Below are 14301 nucleotides of genomic sequence, written 5' to 3'. Positions count from 1 at the left end.
GATTGGCTTAGAATTGTAATCTGTAGGCGATTGACAAATAGACAAACAGAATGAAAAATCACTCAGAGCGACACTTGATAAGAAAACAAAGTAGAATGGTGCTCGGAAAAGCATCCTTTTGACCTCAAAAATAGTTTGTCGTTGAATTCAGTTAGCTGATATGTAAATCCTGTTCAAATTTCAAGTCAATCAGATGAAAATTGAGAATTTTAGAAACATTAACAAAAGTGGCTGGCCTGACTTTTTGACCTCAAAAACAAATAGGATTCTGTCGAACCACCAACTCCACCGTTTGGTGAAGTTTTGTTAGGATAGGTTTAAAATTGCGACCTGTAGGCAAGTATAAGTGAGCGGACACACCAAGTAACAAAGTCGACCAATATATTTGAATAATTCAACCAATACATTTGAAAAATTTTCAATTTTGCAAGTCACAAGAAAGGCGTTGTGCAGAGTACAATAATTGCAGAATCCACCCTCCCCCCTCAAAAAAACGTTGCCATGGATACATCAAATTGTCCATTTCATTATGATTTAAATTGACAATCTTGATCAAAGCTCAGGTCAATCAGATGAAAATTGATGATTTTTCAGATTAAAATTGATGATTTTAGAAGTTTGACCTCGAGTTGACATTTGACCTTTTGACCTCAAAAATATATGCAATCCCAATTCATTACTAGTGGAGGATATATAGTCATTTGAAGTGAAAGTAGGTTTACACCAGGGATCAGTGTTGAGCCCCTTGATTTTTGTACTAGTTCAAGAAGAGCTTACGAGAGAGATGAGGGTAGGATTTTCTGGAACTGGTAGGTTGACCTCAAACCTAACGAGAGAATTTTACGACTTGTACTATTAGTAGTAACCTTCGGTGCTCCTTGCTGCGACTGCGCGTCCGGCGACGACGTTCCCTCGAGCGAGACTTCCGGGAGCGACGCTCACGGCTCCGTGACCTTCTGTAAGTCGTGTAGGTAGAAAAAAAAAAGCAGCATGGATGGGGCATCGTGCATCACAACACAATCATAGTCCTATGGTATTCTATAGTGAGTGATGAGTCAAACCTTGCTTTTTTTTTTTTTTTTTAAGGCCCAAATATCCTTAATTGAAAATGCTAAAAACAGGCAATTACAATTACAAAACAAAACAGCCAATTACAATTTAATGTCCCGTATAGAAAACCAAGTTAGCTTGCTTGCTTGATGCAAGTTCCACCCCTCTTGTTAGCACGAGAGCACGGAAAGCTCCGCCCTTCTCAGCAAGACGGGGTGTGGTACGAACACATTTCAGGCAAAGGTGAGTAAAAAGTACATCGTATATCGAGAATATGTCTATCAAGTTTGTAGCAGAATGTAGTTATGACTGTGAAGGTGGTCTTGCCTAATGCAATCTCCCATTATCGCATTTATTCTTAAGAAAAAACAACATTCCAGTGTTCCCAAATGTAACCAATGATGATCATCCAATCAATAAATCGAATAAATAAATGATAAATATGTCATGCATAGCACGATACTTGATCCCAAAAATAAGTTGCTGGCCTATGATGACCTCAAAAAATAATTGGTGGTTGAATTCAGTGACCTTTGTATACTGAATCGAGGCTCGTGAAAGAGCTAACCGTGAAAGACCTGGTATGCAAATCCTCTTAAAATTTCAAGTCAATGAGATGAAAATTGAGGAATTTAGAAATTTGGCCTATGTTGACATTTTGGCAATTGTAATCTCGATTAACCCACACGAGGTTTTGGACAACTGCTGGGCTCTTGGAAGCTGAAGGCCGCATTGGGCTTGACGGTAGAGAATCGAAAGGAGGCCGTCTAATCTGCTCGCCTCACGCTTGTGTCTTCGACGCGCGGTGTTCGACACCACCATTTTGGACCACTTCCCGCATGAGTGGCTAACCCAGTTTCAACAGCCGCCAAGCTCCTGAAAGTACTCTTTGGGACACCAAGCTAAGTGCCGGCTGAAGGGGTTTATTTTCATTTTATCTTTCCCTTGACGCCGAGGAGTTCTGGAAATCTCGCAAGATTGTGAAAGAAAACATGTCATTATTTACTTTTAACAATGCGTATAAAGCAAGTCATATAAAGCATCGGGGCCTGGCGAAGCGTGCGGGCAGACGGAGGGCTTCCTCGTGCCGGAGCTTGGAGCCGCGTGTGGACGGTGAACAAGACGACGGAAAGATACCACATTTCCCCACACGAGGTTTTGGACAACTGCTGGGCTCTTGGAAGCTGAAGGCCGCATTGGACTTGACGGTAGAGAATCGAAAGGAGGCCGTCTAATCTGCTCGCCTCACGCTTGTTGCGTTTTCGACGCGCGGAGTTCTACACCGCCATTTTGGACCACTTCCCGCATGAGTGGCTACCCCAGTTTCAACAGCCGCCAAGCTCCTGAAAGTACTCTTTGGGACGCCAAGCTAAGTGCCGGCTGAAGGGGTTTATTTTCATTTTATCTTTCCCTTGACACCACCCCCCCCCCCCCCACCCCCCAGAATTTCCATGTTTTAAACGTTTCCCGGTGTGTACCCTGGATAAGAATAGGTACACCGTATCCCTGCGTGTCGTAAGAGACGACTAAGAGGGTTGGCGTCAGGAAGGGCATCCGGCCATAAAAACATTGCCTCAAAAAGGGAACCATGACAATTACAACTACATATGGGCAGGGTGCAGCCCGAAGTGGAGATCGGTTTCTGAGGTTTGGGACATGGAATGTAGGGACAATGACAGGGAGATCAGGAGAAGTGGTGGAAGTATTGGTCAGAAGAAGAGTGGACATATGTTATGTGCAAGAGACGAGATGGAAGGGAAGTGGTGTGAGAATGGTGAAGGGTAGGCAGGGACAGAAATACAAGTTTGTGTGGCAAGGGTGCCCGGAGGGCGTGAATGGTGTTGGTGTCCTGTTTTCTGAGGAGTTTGTAGACAGTGTGGTGAGTGTGACTAGAGTGAGTGATAGGTTGATGATGGTGAAAATGATGATTGGAAAGCTCTTGGTGAACGTCATCTCGGGATATGCTCCGCAGGTTGGTCGAAGCGATGAAGAAAAGGACAAGTTCTGGTGTGCGATAGAGAAGCTGATGGAAAACGTGAAAGATGAGGAAGTTCTTGTGGTAGGAGGAGACCTAAATGGACATGTGGGAAGGAGTATGGATGGTTTTGATGGAGTTCATGGGGGTTACGGATATGGTGTGAGAAATGGAGAAGGTGAAAGGATTTTGGAGTTTGCTGATGGAGCTGATTTGTTGATTTGTAATACTCAGTTCCAGAAAGAGGATAATAAGTTTGTTACATACACGTCAGGTGGGTCGACGACAACCGTTGACTACCTGATGGTGCGTAGGCGAGATAGGGGGCACCTCCGGGACACAAAGGTGATCCCGGGGGAGGAGGCTGTTTCACAGCACCACTTGGTTGTCTGCGACGTAAGGGTGAAAGGTGCGAGGAGAGCTCGGCGGGTGAAGTACCAACCGAGAATGAAGGTGTGGAGGTTGAAAGAGGTGACAGTAAGGGAGGCATTAAAAGAGAGGCTGAGTAGGGTCGAGGATGATGTGGTTGAGCTTGAAAGTGGTTGGATGTCAATGAAAGCTTGTCTGTTGGGAGCCGTTGGTGAGGTATGTGGATGGACAAAAGGACCACCGAGGCACTCGGAAACATGGTGGTGGGATGATGAAGTTGGAAAGAGGATTGACGAGAAGAGGAAGAAGTTCAAGGAGTGGCAGAAGACGAAGGGTACGGGAGCAGAAACAGCAGAGCATGAAAGTTATAAGGCAGCCAGGAAGGCTGCAAAGAAAGAGGTAGCAAAGGCGCAGGAGGCATGTAGGAAAATGTTAGGAGAACGCTTGGATTCGGAAGAGGGTCAGAAAGCAGTATTCAGGATTGCAAAGCAGATAGCGAAAGAGAGGTGTGATGTGATGGGGGTGAGTTGCTTGAAGGATGAAGTGGGACAAATCGTTGTCGACCCAGATGGAATTAAAGGAAGATGGAAAAGATATATGGAAATGCTGTTGAATACAGAGAATGAATGGGATGGCAACATAGAGAGTAACCCTGTTTTAGGACCGGCAGAGAAGATAACTGAGAAGGAAGTTGAGGAAGCGATAAAAGCAATGAAGGGTAGAAAAGCGGGAGGGTCGACAGGAGTTGTGGGAGATATGTTGAAGGCAGCAGGAAGTTGGGGTGTGAAGAGAATGACAGAGATCTGTAATCTGGTGGTGAAAGAAGGCCGCATTCCATTGGATTGGGAACTGAGTACCCTCATCCCTCTATACAAGGGGAAAGGTGACCCTCTGGAGTGTGGCTCGTACCGGGCGATAAAGTTATTGGAGCATGGAATGAAGGTATTGGAAAGGGTGTTGGAGAGAAGGATAAGGAAGAAAGTGAAGATCGATGCAATGCAGTTTGGATTCATGCCAGGAAGAGGAACGACAGACGCGCTTTTCATTGTGAGGCAGTTGCAGGAGAAGTACATGGAGAAGAGGAAGAAGTTGTTTCTTGGGTTTGTTGATCTGGAGAAAGCATTCGATAGGGTACCACGCAAAGTATTGACATGGGCATTGAGGAAGTTAGGAGTGGAGGAATGGTTGATCAGAGTAGTGATGGCAATGTACAAAAGAGCGCGCACAGCTGCAAGGACAAAGGACGGGAACAGTGGTGAGTTTGAGGTGAAGGTGGGAGTGCATCAGGGGTCGGTACTAAGTCCACTACTATTTGTAGCTGTGATGGAGGTGCTGGCTCAGAACGTAAAGGAGGGTTTACCGTGGGAGTTGTTGTATGCAGATGATCTGGTGTTGATTGCGGAAAGTATGGATGGACTGAAGGAAAAGATGAACACGTGGAAGGAATGTATGGAGACAAAAGGTTTGAAGGTGAATATCGGAAAGACGAAGGTGGTGGCAAGTGGTAAAGCATGTGGTGAGGTGCAAAGAACTGGGAAGTGGCCCTGTGCTGTGTGTAGGAAGGGTGTCGGAGTGAACTCCATTCAATGTACAATGTGCGCTGAGTGGGTTCATCAAAAATGTAGTGGTCTGAGAGGGTCATTAACCAGTGTGGAAGCTACATTCAAATGTAAGGTGTGCACAGAGGGAGCTGCAGATGGAGGAAATGTTGAGTTGGATCTTGGAGACGGCGTGAAGCTGGAAGGTGTGAAAACATTTTACTACCTTGGAGACATGCTGAATGGAGAAGGTGGATCAGACTCGGCAACGGTTGCTCGAGTGAGATGTGCATGGAAGAAGTTTCGGGAACTGGGTGGCGTGCTGATGATGAGGGGAGTGTCGTTGAAGCTGAAGGGAAAGGTGTATGCTGCATGTGTGAGAAGTGTTATGATTTATGGGAGCGAGACATGGGTAATGAACGTAGAGCAGCAACGAAGGTTGGAAAGGGTGGAAATGTGAATGGTTCGGTGGATGTGTGGAGTATCGTTGAGAGAGAGGAAGACAAATGATGAATTGCGAAAGATGATGGGAATAGAGCCTGTGATTGATGCTGTGAAGAGGAACAGGTTGAGATGGTTTGGTCATGTGTTGAGGAAGGATGAAAGTGACTGGCTGAGAAGAGTGATGGAAATGAATGTAGAAGGAAGCAGAGGGTGGGGAAGACCGAAAAAGACTTGGCTAAAGATGGTGGTAGAAGAAAAGCGGGCAAGGGGGTTAACAAGGAGAGATGCAGAAAATAGGGCAAAATGGAGAAGATTGTCATGGGGACCGCAAGGCTAACCCCCGCTCTAGCAGGGAAAATGGCCTTTAAAATGCATGTTGTTGTTGTTGACATTTTGGCCTATGTTGACCTCAAAAATACTTGGTGGTTGAATGTAGTGACCAGATATGCAAATCCTCTTCAAATTTCAAGTTAATCAGATGAAAATTGAGGATTTTAGAAATCTGGCCTATGTTGACCTTTCGGCCTATGGTAACCTCAAAAATAGTTTGGGGTTGAATTAAGTGTCCAGATATGGAAATCCTCTTCAAATTTCAAGTCAATCGGATGAAAATTGACGATTTTAGGAATTTGATAAATTTGGTGACCTTTGGCCTATGTTGACCTATTGACCTTTTGACCCCAAAACTATATTCGTTTTTATGGCTTATGACCAACTCTAACATTTGGTGAAGTTTGCTGATGATTGGTTGAAAATTGTAACCTGTTGGCAACAGACAAAAAAACAGACAAACAGACAGAATAACGCACAAGACAAACCAATATACTTGAAAAGTGTTCGATTATCGCAAGTAATAAATAAATAAAATAACAGAAATGGCATGTTGAAAATAAGAAAGTGAGTGAAAATGGCATAAAAGTGAAGTCACGAAAAATGGAACACTTTCATTTTTCTCAATACAGGCCTTGATATTTTCTTATTACAAATAAAATATCCACTATTTTACACTTGTATGATGTGTAATGGGGTCTCCTTTACCTGCAGAGACAACTTCAGGGCAATATAACAATTTTTGGTTCTTGCGTGACAGGTTAAAGGCCAAAAAAGGGGGTATTTTTGGCATTAAAATGTAAAGTAGTGAGACTATGACATTTCTTTGATCAACTATTATTAGCAGGAAGGTTTTGAGGTGTCTCCTTATTTTTTTATGTAAAATTTAAATGCTAAGGTTTATTTCAGTGAAAAAATTATCGTTCTACCCCTCTTCATTGCGGAGTAATTGAGATGGGAAGATGGCGCTATTTTCAAAGTGAGCTCAATTTGAGTAGTACTAATATTATCACTCTACTCCTTTACAAATGGTAAGTAACAGAATAACTATATCTTTTGCATTTTTCTGTTGTAGATACCATTCTCTGTTGAAGTATATAAGTAAAATTCAATAAACATATCACATCATCAAAAAATTTTGTATGAGAAAATCATCAAAAAATTTCCGTCCCCTTATGTCACGTCTGTCACACCCTAATTTATTCAAAAAGTAAGAGTTACAAAAATATGAAAAAATATGCCTGAGACAGCTTCAACCATTAGCTATTCTCAAACATCAAATGATTAATTTGTGCCTTCATGTTAATTTGTAGAAGGGGAAAATAATGATTCCGTCGCCTGAATTGTCACATCCGTCACGCTGTGACATAAGTACCAGAAATGACAAACGGTACTACTTTCATGCATTTAAATACATGTACTTAAAGTTATAATGAAACAAGATGTTATCTAGGTCAGCACCACATCACGTCAGCCCGGTCAGCACCACACCACGCCGGCCCGGTCAGCACCACACCACGTCGGCCTGGTCAGCACCACACCACGTCGGCCCGGTCAGCACCACACCACGTCGGCCTGGTCAGCACCACACCACGTCGGCCCGGTCAGCACCACACAATGGCGGCCCGGTCAGCACCACACCACGTCGGCCCGGTCAGCACCACACCATGTCGGCCCGGTCAGCACCACACCACGTCGGCCCGGTCAGCACCACACAACGGCAGCCCGGTCAGCACCATACCACGGCGGCCCGGTCAGCACCACACCACGTTGGCCCGGTCAGCACCAAGCATCGGCCCGGTCAGCACCACACCACATCGGCCCGGTCAGCACCACACCACATCAGCCCGGTCAGCACCACACCACGTCGGCCCGGTCAGCACCACACAACGGCGGCCCGGTCAGCACCACACCACGTCGGCCCGGTCAGCACCACAGCACATTGGCCCTGTCAGCCCCACACCACTTCGGCCCAGTCGGCCCGGAGCATGGCGCGAAGTCCAAGGACATCAGCACGTCATCCGAAAACAGCTCCGGTCGGTGTGAACCACTCGGTCAATGGCGCGTTATGAGATGGCGCGTTGCCTTGTCATTGGCTTGACATGGTGGTGCAGACAACAACAACAACAACAACAACATGCATTTTAAGGCCATTTTCCCTGCTAGAGCGGGGGTTAGCCTTGCGGTCCCCATGGCAATCTTCTCCATTTTGCCCTATTTTCTGCATCTCTCCTTGTTAACCCCCTTGCCCGCATTTCTTCTTCCACCATCTTTAGCCAAGTCTTTCTCGGTCTTCACGGTCCTCTACTTCCTTCTACATTAATTTCCATCACTCTTCCCAACCAGTCACTTTCATCCTTCCTCAACACATGACCAAACCATCTCAACCTGTTCCTCTTCACAGCATCAATCACAGGCAATATTCCCATCATCTTTCGCAATTCATCATTTGTCTTCCTCTCTCTCTCAACGATACTCCGCACATCCATCGAACCATTCGCATTTCCACCCTTTCCAGCCTTCGTTGCTGCTCTACGTTCATTACCCATGTCTCGCTCCCATAAATCACAACACTTCTCACACATGCAGCATACACCTTTCCCTTCAGCTTCAGCGACACTCTCCTCCTCATCAGCAGCACACCACTCAGTTCCCGAAACTTCTTCCATGCACATCTCACTCGAGCAACCGTTGCCGAGTCTGATCCACCTTCTCCATTCAGCATGTCTCCGAGGTAGCAAAATGTTTTCACACCTTCCAGCTTCACGCCGTCTCCAAGATCCAACTCAACATTTCCTCCATCTGCAGCTCCCTCTGTGCACACCTTACATTTGAATGTAGCTGCCACACTGGTAAATGACCCTCTCCGACCACTACATTTTTGATGAACCCACTCAGCGCACATTGTACATTGAATGGAGTTCACTCCGACACCCTTCCTGCACACAGCACACGGCCACTTCCCAGTTCTTTCCACCTCACCACATGCTTTACCACTTGCCATCACCTTCGTCTTTCCAATATTCACCTTCAGACCTTTTGTCTCCATACATTCCTTCCAGTTGTTCATCTTTTCCTTCAGTCCATCCATACTTTCCGCAATCAACACCAGAGCATCTGCATACAACTCCCATGGTAAACCCTCCTTTACGTTCTGAGCCAGCACCTCCATCACAGCTACAAATAGTAGTGGACTTAGTACCGACCCCTGATGCACTCCCACCTTCACCTCAAACTCACCACTGTTCCCGTCCTTCGTCCTTACAGCTGTGCGCGCTCTTTTGTACATTGCCATCACTACTCTGATCAACCATTCCTCCACTCCTAACTTCCTCAATGCCCATGTCAATACTTTGCGTGCAACCCGATCGAATGCTTTCTCCAGATCAACAAACCCCAAAAACAACTTCTTCCTCTTCTCCATGTACTTCTCCTGCAACTGCCTCACAATGAAAAGCGCGTCTGTCGTTCCTCTTCCTGGCATAAATCCAAACTGCATTTGGTCGATCTTCACCTTTTTCCTTATCCTCCTCTCCAACACCCTTTCCAATACCTTCATTCCATGCTCCAATAACTTTATCGCTCGGTACGAGCCACACTCCAGAGGGTCACCTTTCCCCTTGTATAGAGGGACGAGGGTACTCAGTTCCCAATCCACTGGAATGCGGCCTTCTTTCACCACCAGATTACAGATCTCTGTCATTCTCTTCACACCCCAACTTCCTGCTGCCTTCAACATATCTCCCACAACTCCCGTCGGCCCTCCCGCTTTTCCACTCTTCATTGCTTTTATCGCTTCCTCAACTTCCTTCTCAGTTATCTTCTCTGCCGGTCCTAAAACTGGGTTACTCTCTATGTTGCCATCCTATTCATTCTCTGTATTCAACAGCATTTCCATATATCTTTTCCATCTTCCTTTAATTCCATCTGGGTCGACAACGATTTGTCCCACTTCATCCTTCAAGCAACTCACCCCCATCACATCACACCTCTCTTTCGCTATGTGCTTTGCAATCCTGAATACTGCTTTCTGACCCTCTTCCGAATCCAGGCGTGCTCCGAACATTTTCCTACATGCCTCCTGCGCCTTTGCTACCTCTTTCTTTGCAGCCTTCCTGGCTGCCTTATAACTTTCATGCTCTGCTGTTTCTGCTCCCGTACCCTTCGCCTTCTGCCACTCCTTGAACTTCTTCCTCTTCTCGTCAATCCTCTTTCCAACTTCATCATCCCACCACCATGTTTCCGAGTGCCTCGGTGGTCCTTTTGTCCATCCACATACCTCACCAACGGCTCCCAACAGACTAGCTTTCATTGACATCCAACCACTTTCAAGCTCAACCACATCATCCTCTACCCTACTCAGCCTCTCTTTTTATGCCTCCCTTACTGTCACCTCTTTCAACCTCCACACCTTCATTCTTGGTTGGTACTTCACCCGCCGAGCTCTCCTCGCACCTTTCACCCTTATGTCGCAGACAACCAAGTGGTGCTGTGAAACAGCCTCCTCCCCCGGGATCACCTTTGTGTCCCGGAGGTGCCCCCTATCTCGCCTACGCACCATCAGGCAGTCAACGGTTGTCGTCGACCCACCTGACGTGTATGTAACAAGCTTATTATCCTCTTTCTGGAACTGAGTATTACAAATCAACAAATCAGCTCCATCAGCAAACTCCAAAATCCTTTCACCTTCTCCATTTCTCACACCATATCCGTAACCCCCATGAACTCCCTCAAAACCATCCATACTCCTTCCCACATGTCCATTCAGGTCTCCCCCCACCACAACAACTTCCTCATCTTTCACGTTTTCCATCAGCTTCTCTATCGCACACCAGAACTTGTCCTTCTCTTCATTGCTTCGACCAACCTGCGGAGCATATCCCGAGATGACGTTCACCAAGAGCTTTCCAATCATCATTTTCACCATCATCAACCTATCACTCACTCTAGTCACACTCACCACACTGTCTACAAACTCCTCAGAAAATAGGACACCAACAACATTCACGCCCTCCAGGCACCCTTGCCACACAAACTTGTATTTCTGTCCCTGCCTACACTTCACTATTCTCACACCACTTCCCTTCCATCTCGTCTCCTGCACACAACATATGTCCACTCTTCTTCTGACCAATACTTCCACCACTTCTCCTGATTTCCCTGTCATTGTCCCTACATTCCATGTCCCAAACCTCAGAAACCGATCTCCACTTCGGGCTGCACCCTGCCCATATGTAGTTGTAATTGTCATGGTTCTCTTTTTGAGGCAATGTTTTTATGGCCGGATCCCCTTCCTGACGCCAACCCTCTTAGTCGTCTCTTACGACACGCAGGGATACGGTGTACCTATTCTGACCAGGGTACACACTGGGAAACGTTTAAAACATGGAAAATCTGGGGGGGTGGGGGGGGGGGGCATCAGCATCACGGCTGCGGTTTAAACATATTCCAACAATATCCAAACAGAACCATGAAAACCATGAAAAACAATCTGGGAAAAGTCTCCAAGCGAGAACGTGGATTTGAGAAAGAAGGAGCAGAGGCGGAAGAAAAACGAGATACAGGGGGCGGGGCAACCAACCCAACCAACCAACCAACCCAACCCAACCAACCAACCAACAAGCCAACGGGGCACAAGTCGAGACGAGGAGGAGAGCAAGAATCAATATAGAATTCTTTGTCTAGGGAGGTGAGGTGAGGGGGAGAAAATAAAATAAAAGAAACAAGCAATACAGCGAAGGAAAGAACCCAAATCGACAAACCACCCGACGGGGGGAGGGAAGCCCCAAGTTACCAGGCCGCGCACGAGGTACGACCCAGAAAACGATTAATTACATACAAGTTTGTACGAATTACAAACCAATACCAACCAGAAACACACAACAACACGCACGCAGCAAAACAACCAGTGGAAATTTGACAAAGACAAGAATGGGAAAACACTTAAACTTTGATGCCGTGGAGAGCTCGAAGTACGCTTCACTCGCCCGAGGAACCGGAACCGGTGGTGCATAATGCAAGTAATGTGGAAAATAGCCATTTATTGTTGCTACACTATCCTTGTTGAGTGTCAAAATTAGATTTTCACTTACCTTGATGTAATTTCATGTTGTCACAGTTTACAACTGACATGTTTGATGTGTTTCTGTTATTTGTTCTCAGCTTTCATCGATTTTAGAAAGACTGGTATCATGTAAAGAATTTCTGTCATGCAAACTATCATTTATTATGGAAAAGTAACAAGTATCTTATGATTTCCATACATTGTCGCTTATGTCACGTCCGTCACACTGAGGTGATATTGCCTTTAATGTTAAAATACACTGTACTTGGTGAACTAAGAGGGGTATATTGTATAAAGACATGAGGCATACAACAGATTTTGAGAGTATTTTGTACTCATGACCCCTAAAATTTGCCAGAGGAAAACTTTTCATGGTAGATTGTGGTAGAGGGACACAATATGGCAACACCAGCAAACCAATGTTACATTTTTCCATCACAGACTTACACTTAGTATTTTTTTCTGATAGTTTTCACTCCTCTGCATCTTCAAATGCCAAGAAAATAATATTAATTAGAGGTAAACATTGCTCGGCACATGATCTTATCAGTGTGACGGACGTGGCATAAGATATTGAATTGTCTAATTCACAAGCCTCCATTTTAAAAGCAAGGCAAGCCGTTATCTTCTAATCATTATTTTTGTACACGTGGACCCTCATCTATCTATAATTCCAGTAATCTCTGTGTGTTTGTTTGTACGTTTGTACGTTTGTACGTTTGTCTGTGACCGCTGTTTCTCGACAACCACGGGTCCGATATACTTGCAACTTGCCAGGTATATTGCTGGGGACCCGAGGATGTGCCTTTTCAAGGTTTGAAATTAATCGGACAAGTACTTACCGAGCTATGGCGATTTAGCCGTTCGCCGTTCGCTTTGGCGTTGCGAATGGACCAAACCATTGCATGTAAATAGAGGGGGGGGTTCTGTGGTCGTTGCGAATGGACCAAACCATTCATGTAAATAGAGGGGGGGGTTCTGTGGTCGTTACTGCCACGTGGTTTCAAAGTTTTTTTTTGTTGTTGTTTGCACGCATGTTTTTTTGCACCCACGTACGGGCACGCCCTAGGATGTTTACACACACACACCCCTACACAAATTTTTTTTTTTTTTTTTTTTTTTTTTGGCAAGGAACGGGCACCCACGTACGGGCACGTCCTAGCTTATATATAGTACGGGCATGCCCTAGTACTCTAAAATAAAGCAACAGACAAACTGTTTAAAGGTAGAAAATTTTCCACTGCTGATTTTTACATAAGTGTTCCATTTTTCGTGACTTCACTCATAAGCAATGGCATAAAGAAATGGCATAAAGGCATAAAATGGCATAAAGACAAAAATAAGAAATGGCATTAGCAATGTGACAATGCTGATAGAATAATCAAATTCACCTGTTCTTGCGATCCTTAGACCGTGAACGTGAACGTCGATCACGCTCCCTGGATCGAGAGCGAGTCTTAGAGCGCTTTCGATCTCGATCTCGGTCCCGGCTTCGAGATCTCTTTCGTTCTCGGCTACGTGAGCGTCTGGAGCGCTTCTCCGTCGGTGAATGTCCACGTGATGGTGATCGCTTGCGATGATGCCTGGAAGTAAGAAATCATTCACTAAAACATTTCACCTGAGTGAATAAAACACCAATGGTTGTTGGAAAGCAAAATCATTGTAAATCAACAAAAAAGCCATAATTTATCACAAAGGATAAATCATTATCATTGCTTCATTGCTTCGGATATGAAATCTTTCCTCTTCTCCAATGGCTTGATCTCTGATCATCAATTTGGTTTCAGACCAGGTCACCCGACTCTGGACATGCTGCTTCTGCTGTCTCAACAATGGATGGAGGTCTTCAATGCCAAACAGGACATTGGAGCTGTCTCCCTTGACATATCACGTGCCTTCGATACGGTCTGGCACCCCACTCTGCTCACCAAACTCTCCTCCTTTGGTATCCATGGAAATCTCCACGCATGGCTGGCGGACTTCCTCTCGAGTCGCAGTCAACGTGTGGCCCTGAATGGGTTTCTCTCATCTACTCTTCCTGTTCAGGCTGGAGTTCCCCAAGGCAGTGTTCTGGGCCCTGTGCTTTTTCTGGTCTTCATCAATGATCTCTCTGACTCTCTTGAAAATCCTCTCTATTTCTTTGCTGATGACTCCACTCTCTGCCGCTCCATTCCTCATCCCTCAGATCGGCAGTGTGCAGCCTCCTCACTCTCTGCAGACCTGGACAAAATCACAGACTGGGCAAACAAGTGGAACATGTCTTTCAATCCTGACAAATCTCACACTCTTACGATGTCTCTCCAAGAAGACCGACTGGACAACCCTCCCATCTCCTTTCTGAATAATCCTCTCCAAGAAGTTCTGTCACTCAAGCGTTTGGGTCTCACTGTCTGCCATGTAGTGTAGCAGCATAGCAAACCTGTTGTGAATTTTGTGATACAAGCACCAAATTTGGTACACTAGTAGACTATCATATTATGAAAAGATCTGGATATTGGGCCATCTCAGATTCAGAGATTTGATTTTTGCAA

At 45.5% G+C, this 14301-nt stretch overlaps 1 protein-coding gene across 1 annotated transcript in view; it reads right to left on the bottom strand.

Annotated features, from left to right (window-relative positions):
• DDX46 (DEAD-box helicase 46) overlaps window positions 1-14301 on the bottom strand; it is a 180923-nt gene that overhangs the window by 150030 nt on the left and 16592 nt on the right. Inside the window, exons 2-3 of the mRNA XM_078783905.1 lie at window positions 13162-13353; window positions 867-956 (exon numbers count right to left, since the gene is read on the bottom strand). Coding sequence (XP_078640031.1) covers window positions 867-956; window positions 13162-13353 — 282 coding nt within the window. The remainder of the gene's footprint in view (window positions 1-866; window positions 957-13161; window positions 13354-14301) is intronic.

The sequence above is a fragment of the Myxine glutinosa genome, chromosome 8 (genome assembly GCF_964187855.1).
Source record: "Myxine glutinosa chromosome 8, kmMyxGlut1.1, whole genome shotgun sequence".
In the NCBI taxonomy this organism is placed as follows: domain Eukaryota; kingdom Metazoa; phylum Chordata; class Myxini; order Myxiniformes; family Myxinidae; genus Myxine; species Myxine glutinosa.
Note: the sequence above shows the minus strand (reverse complement) of the source record. Positions and strands in the feature narration are given on the sequence as shown.